We start from the raw sequence: 7,314 nt of genomic DNA on the forward strand, positions 1-7,314 counted from the left end.
GTACAACCAGAATATTTCCAGGTTAATTATGTGAGTATGTTCGTGTGTGTATCTGTGTGCCTGTGCATAAATGCGTGTTTGATGTTATTGTACGTGTACTTTACAATTCTCTTCTAGTGATAACTCTTCAAACAAACCTAATTAGCTTTTCTGTGTGACACGTGCTCAGGCAGACACACGTGAAGTTCACAGTACAGCTTTCCTTTAAGCCTAAACAATTTAAATAATCTGTATATGTCAATATTGTCTTTTTTTCCATGAATGATCATATTTTTTTTATTCCATAATATCCTGCCATGCCGGTGAAACTGCTTGAACAAGAATGGACTTTAAATTGATGGCATTGCGTGTGCGTGTGTGTTCATACTGCCACCAAGTGGTCAAAAACTGTATCACTATTACATAGTTTGATATGACTTATTAGTAATCCTTGCATAATTCACAACCTAAGTCTTACCTTCTGCACGATGGGTGCGGTAGTAATATTCAAGATTTCATTCCAGCCTGGAAACTCTTTCAAACAAAAACAATACCTTTCTTTTAAATGTCTCTTAACAAAGCTCTTATTCATTCATTTTAATTCCCCTCCCTCCTCTTACCCTCCAGACAAGCCAAGTGGGTTCCCCAGAGGGAATTTAAGAAGGCAAGATGTGACGTCAGGTGTTCAGGTGAGGGGCTTCTATTCACTGGTCAGGTTTGGAAGCTCTCCTGCGTCACGAGTGATGTAAAATGACGGGGATTCCCAAACATCTTTTCCAAACATACCCTATGCTGAGCTGAGGGGAAACTTACTGAGAGACAGACCACAGCCTTGCTTATACCATCTTTAAATAAGTGATTATTCTACCAGAGATATATAGCCTGAACCTTACTGATCACTTGAAGTAAGTTTTTATATCTTATAATTGTTGACTGTTTTTTAAATCACCATGTGACATTGTCCTTATATTGTAAGTTATGCACTTTAGATTCTAACAGTCAGAAAACCATATACTTCTTATGGCTGAGATTTTTGTGTATCAGGAAGGTGCTTAACAGAGAAGATCATGGACATTTGCCTGGTTGAGGCTTGTTTCTATGCTGTTCTGCTCTTGGTAAGTCTGATATTTTTCCTTTAAGAGGTTTCTCAACTTTAACACTTTAATCCTCCTTCTATATTTTGTGATAAGAAACGAATTTATAGAATTCTAATGAGGTTAAAAGTCAATATTTTGTATGACTGGCTTTATTCTTCAGCACAGTCTGAACTCTCAAGCTTTCTTGTAATTCCCTTTTAGTAGACTTTAAGAATACTTCTCCAGGCTGCTTGAAGCTCTTTTTATTGTACTTGATCTTTATTCCATTCTCTGTCAAGATTATCCCACATTGTTTCTATAGGTAGTTTTTTTTAAGGCCTGTCATTTCTTCTTTGTTTTTGCCCTCCATTTGTCCTGTCCCTCAAATTTGCAAAGTTTTTGATTAACAGCTCTTTGGCAATCATCTGGTTGGTGCAAAAATACTAATACTTGACACATGAGACACTGAGGGACAAAACAGATTAGACTAGGAGAGGAAACACAAAAGGGAATTGACTAAATACTGCTTAAGAGACCCAACCCAAACCTTGGATATAGGATGTGACAAAATACAAACAGATACAGAAGATACTCACTGGCAACAACAAAAATATAAACAATACGACTTTTGTTGTATTGTTTCAAGAGAAACAATGATCAAAACCAAAAGGAGCCATGAACCTATAAAAAATCTCAAAATCCTACAAGGGCTGGACTCAAAATGAGTGAAAAGCACTTATTGCCAAAAGTCCTCCAGAAACAAGGAGACTTGTTTCTCAAGACCATTTCTTTTGCTTATTGGGACATCTGGACCTGTGGAGTCATTTAGTCCTGAAAGTGCTAGGTTTTATAGAAAAACAAGTGCAAAATGCTTACAGTACATATTAACTTCTTCACATTTTCCTTCTGTATTTTAACAGTATGCCGTTACTTTTGTAAAGCCTCTAAGCTCTTTCACTACTCACAATTTTAAATGTGTGTTTCTTCAGGTTTGCTGTGGGCTCGTGCAGTCTGAGCCCATCTGTGATCAGACAGAGTTCTTACACCCTAACGGCACTTGTGTTGCATGCCCTGCATGTGTGCCTGGAGAAGAGCTCTCAGAGGTAGCACACACACTCCTGTTTAAGCTACTGCTTGTTTTCTAGATGTGCTACTTCACTCCAGGTCTATAACACATGTGATTTTCAGGACTGTGGTTTTGGAGATGGTGGGGAAGGCGTCTGTATTCCATGTGAAGAAAGAAAGTTCAGTACAGAAACAGGTGTGACTCCCTGCAGAACATGCACCCAGTGCAGCCTGCTGAACCGCCTTGAGGAGACGGCATGCTCACCTACCAGTGACAGCCTGTGTGGACACTGCCTCCCGGGGTGAATTATTCGCACAGTATCAAAATAAACATAAGTCAAATTAGATATTGTGTTAAGCATATCATTGGGTTGTTTGTGCAGGTATTATGAACTCAGGAGCATGACTGGGGAAGTGGAGCTGCTGTGCTTACCTTGTTATAGTCATGACACAATCCATACAGAGTGTTTGCTATTGACATCGAAAGGTTTTAAAGCAGGTAAGGTCCCGAAACAGACAGCATAGCAGTATATGTTAACAGTTTTGTTGAGTGGTGATTGTTCAGAGATATGGTTAAGGAAAGGTTATCTGTGGTTCTTTTACAGAGAGCACCACCAACTCACCTAAAGAACATTTCAGAGACCCAGAAGAGAAGAGTGAGTTACTTCATATCATGAATAACTTTTTTATTAGTCTTGTAGTCACTTTTACCTGACTGCCTTTTTCCCCCCTAAGGAGTCAAAGAAGAAACGTTTTCAGTGGTCCTGATTGTTTCAGCAACAGCTTCCTTGATTTTCCTTCTTGCTTTGCTTCTTTGGGGTTTACACCTGACTGCTGAAAAATTCAGTAAGCCAGATCATGTTTTGGGTTTCTGCTACTTCTCCCCACCTATCTCTTGTTTACTCAACTAACATGGGATCATATGCACTTGTTGCAATTTTTAGAGCAAGTTCCTGTATACGCTTCCAAGCCTGAAGGAATATTATCTGCTGCCGACCTTCAGCACACACCTTTGTTCACCCATACAGACAGAGCAGCACAGCCAGAAGAGGCGCCCTCACAGATAGTTTCAGCTGAAAATCCAACAAGGTGCTTTGTGAATATTATAACATCCATGCCTTTCATTTATCTGTATCAGTCCAGATATAATCATTGTTGTCATTGTTTATTATAAACCTAGAGGTCTGTACTCCGTGAGCCATGAGAATTGGGTGCATCCTACTTCTATTGTGATTAATGTCACCACCAACATCAAGCCTTCCAGTCAGAATACAGACAGTATTACACAGGAACAACAAAGCCTCATCACACAGGAGGTACAGTTTATACCTATAGCTACATCACTATCACACCTAGAGTCCACCTTTAGCAATGCCAAACTATAGGAACTTGAAATGTAGGAAGTTATATACTATATATTTTATGTATATTTCATGTACAAAATCATTTTTTTTAGTTTAGTTTAGTTTAGTTTAGTTTTTTGATAGTCAAAGTGTTATCTAACCATGAAGAAAACTTTGGTTTTGTTTCCTGATTTACTGAGATTTATGCCACGGGGACTTCTTTCTTCTTCCAAGAAATAAAGAACAAGACACAGAAAATTACTTACCAGAAATGACTTTTTTTCTTTTCTGGAACCAAAGCCTAAGATACTGCAAACAATTTCCCAGAAGATTAAAAAAAAAATGCCTTTAAAATAAAATATTCCAAATAGTAATGATAGCAGGTTAATGAGCAGATCAGGACCCATTAACAGAGAATCACAGCTTTGTGTATGTATAATACCACTGCATGATATATGCAAGAGAAACACAGTATAATGACACATACAGTAATCAAGACTGACACTGTCAGTTAATCACTTTGAGATTAAAGTTTGATTGAATTCAGTATATTGACTCAGAATCTCACAATCCAAATGATTGAATTTATAATGATGTAAAACAGAAAAACACAAACATCTGGCTAACACTTTATTTTTTTTTCTTACTTGATAATGACAACAAAGATTGATGCTCCTTTTTTATTCATTCAAAACATTTCAGTAATAAAACAGAGTTATATGTCAATGTATTTCACACATGTATAAATTGGGTGACTATCACATTACTTCTTTTCTACTCTGTCGCTTTTATTATGTCACTATCAGATGGAACGACAATTGCAGGACATATGGGAGATCGCTGAAGGTATGTACGTCCCAAACCAGCCATTACAGCTGCATATATATATTTTATATATTTTATTTTATTTGTTTATTTTTTAATTCCCTGTTGTTCCTGGGATCTGCTGGAGCAGTTACTGCACTGAGTGCTCCGATTACCACTTCACCCCCCACATCTTCTTGAATTCTTCTCTCAGCTCTTAGGGTTTTTTAAACCTCTCGTGTTCCTTCTTCCTGATATTGCTATCATTCAGTATAGCTATATCTATTACTGTGGACATCTTCCTCTGTTTGTCCACCATTACTGTGTCTGGACAGTTAGCCATTACCAGTTTCTCCATCTATATCTGGAAGTCCCACAGGATCTTAGCTTGGACATTCGTGACCACCCAAGGGTGTGTGTCCCATTTTGACCTCGGGACTTAAAGGCCATACTCGGCACAGATGTTTCTGTATACTATGCCAGCCACTTGGTTATGGCGTTCCATGAATGCCATGCCTGTTAGCATCTTGCACCCTGCTGTTATGTACTGGATTGTCTCTAAGCAAAAGGAAGGCTGCTGAGGACTGGTGAGTGTCAGAACCACTGTCCAGGATCAGACAACAAACATCCATGAGTCCATCAGGAAGATGGCCACAACGAACAGGATACTTAGTGAATACCTCAGGCAGCAGAAACCTGAGAAATCAGAAGAGAAAGGAGAAGAACCATAGTGGAAAGACAGGGCCCTGCACTGTACGTACCACCGGCAGATAGAGGAAGTGGCTGACATCCAGAAATCGTATCAGTAACTGGACAAAGCTGGACTGAAAGACAGCATAGAGACACTAATCATGGCAGCACAGGAACAAGCTCTCAGCAAAACATCCAAAAAGGCTAGGGTCTATCACACCAGGCAAGACTCCAGATGAAGGCTGTGTAAAGATACCCCTGAGACAATCCAGAGAAGATGTGGAGGGTGATGGCAACAATGGCCCCAGTGGTAATCGGAGCACTTGTTGCAGTGACTCCCAAGCAAGGCAAGTGGCTTTAGCACATCCAGGGAACAACAACTGAGATCTCTGTCCAGAAGAACACAGTCCTAGGAACAGCAAAGATACTGCACAGGACACTCAAGCTCCCAGGTCTCAGGACCTGAGCTTGAAGGCTAAAGACTGCTGCAGGGTCAAGAGGGGGATGTATATATGTATTTGAAAAAGGGTCCTTTTTAAAAAGTTTTTAAAGTTTTCTATCAGGATGAGTTCAGTATGGTACGCCACTGATTTTACTTGTACTGTGCTGATGTTGTGCAGGACAGAGGATTGAGATGCTCGACTACGACTCAGTTCAGGACTTGTCTATCCTGCTTGACTCTGCTGACAACATCAAAGCTCTAAGGAGATTGGCACAGTCTTTGGGTGTTCCACCGCAGATCATCCCTCATATCCAAGGCTTCCAGGAACTTTTTCAGTACCTGCGGACCTCCACCTACACATTGCTGCCCCAGTTGGCCCAGGCTGCTGCACTCTTGCCTAATTCTGAAGTTGTCAAGAGGATACACAGAGCTGTGGTAAAACAATAATGTCTTAAAGATCCAGAGGGTGGCAAGTGTTGTAGAGACTTTCTGCTCTTTTTTGCAGGACTCTCACCAGATCATTCAGTCAATCTAACACCTACCATTGAGACATAAAAGCATGACATTTAATTAAAGGAACATTTTTTGAGTGAAATGATGCATTGATGTATTAATGGGAATAAAATCATACCAGATTACCGACTTTTCTGAGGTTCTCGTCTTCAGTCGAATATATATATTTAATAGATCATGTACTGTAACAACGCAGTGAGAAAAGTATTTATTTCTCAGTTGAGTGTTAGATATCCAGGTCACTGCAAAGGCACCCTACGTGCAGTGTTATTTCCTGTTTACCATGTAAAATGATGAGCAGCCCTCTGGCTAAAGCATGTGAGACAGACCAGGACAGAGGATGCAGTGTTCACGGTAAGTGAAAGAACTGAGAGCCCTGAGAAATTGTGTTATTCGCTCACTGGGAGAAGTTTGCCAACTTACCAGCTTCCCAGATCTCTAGATCTTCAGAGTCTTCGGAGCATTAGTTTGGGTGAGTATTCAATCTTTTCCATCACTACTCTCCAAATCCATCTCAAAAGCAAATGGTAAACACAACTTCAGTCAAGTTTGAAGTCTTTTTTTTCTAATCTGAAAACAACAAGAAACTCCAAAATCTGGATAAAATATTCTACATCATTAACAAACTATGCTTAACGGGGACTTTTTCTCTTTCATTCAATTGGTCGCTATTTTAGTTATTGCCTCTAAAACCTAATACCTGAATACCTTGGAATTCTCACCAGCTCTTGTGGATAAACTTTACATTTATCAGCATGCAGCAAGTACCCATACGAACGCTAGGTGACGTCCTCGCATCTGTAATTGGAAACGTAATCTATAAGTATTGGCGCCCCACAGCCCCCGCCTCCACACCACGATCGTCTGGTGAAAAGATGAGGCACTAAATATTATTTTTTAAAATAAACTCTAAAACCATCAACGTTATAAAGTTACCGTCCAATCTCATTGGTTGTCCTTACCAGAGCATTTTTAATATCGTGTCCCTTCTTCTTTTGTTGGTTCTGTTGTGCCAACAAGTGATTTCCGATGTTTCTCTCTCTGTTTTTTTTAATTATCTTTATACGTCTAATAGCTTTGTTTGGTAAACAGTTTGCCCCATTTCAATGATGTGGATAGAACTGTGATGTTATATGTGTTGCAGTCTCTGATGTCCTCTGGATTTGTCTTAAAAAATACCTTTTTATCTTCAATGCGACTTTTTACCTGTATACTTCAGCTTTTATCTTGCAACAGAAATGTTGTTTCTGACTCAAACTGACTTGATATTATTCATTAGAGTATGTATTTAAACGGTTGTAAATGAGGTGTTGGCCTATAATCTATGAAAGATATGTCCAAACTATCTGTCATGAATTATATCAAGTTATTCTGAACCACAAGCAACAATCCTGTCTCAGGG

At 39.3% G+C, this 7,314-nt stretch overlaps 1 protein-coding gene across 1 annotated transcript; it reads left to right on the forward strand.

The window, feature by feature from the left end:
* Positions 1-1,046: 1,046 nt before the first annotated feature.
* LOC113029745 (tumor necrosis factor receptor superfamily member 19-like) lies at positions 1,047-5,846 on the forward strand. The gene is made up of 10 exons (XM_026180737.1): positions 1,047-1,094; positions 2,045-2,158; positions 2,244-2,422; positions 2,504-2,619; positions 2,726-2,776; positions 2,856-2,966; positions 3,065-3,209; positions 3,301-3,436; positions 4,270-4,309; positions 5,578-5,846. The coding sequence occupies exons 1-10, from the start codon at positions 1,047-1,049 to the stop codon at positions 5,844-5,846; spliced, it is 1,209 nt and encodes a 402-aa protein (XP_026036522.1).
* Positions 5,847-7,314: the final 1,468 nt, after the last annotated feature.

Source organism: Astatotilapia calliptera, chromosome 2 (genome assembly GCF_900246225.1).
Source record: "Astatotilapia calliptera chromosome 2, fAstCal1.2, whole genome shotgun sequence".
Classification (NCBI taxonomy): Eukaryota; Metazoa; Chordata; class Actinopteri; order Cichliformes; family Cichlidae; genus Astatotilapia; species Astatotilapia calliptera.

Excerpts from the sequence above, each read along its gene's own strand:
- LOC113029745 (XM_026180737.1), top strand. The coding sequence starts at position 1,047 with ATGGACATTTGCCTGGTTGAGGCTTGTTTCTATGCTGTTCTGCTCTTG. Across the intron at positions 1,095-2,044 it reads TCTATGCTGTTCTGCTCTTG|GTTTGCTGTGGGCTCGTGCA; the intron begins GTAAGTCTGATA and ends GTGTTTCTTCAG. Across the intron at positions 2,159-2,243 it reads CTGGAGAAGAGCTCTCAGAG|GACTGTGGTTTTGGAGATGG; the intron begins GTAGCACACACA and ends TGTGATTTTCAG.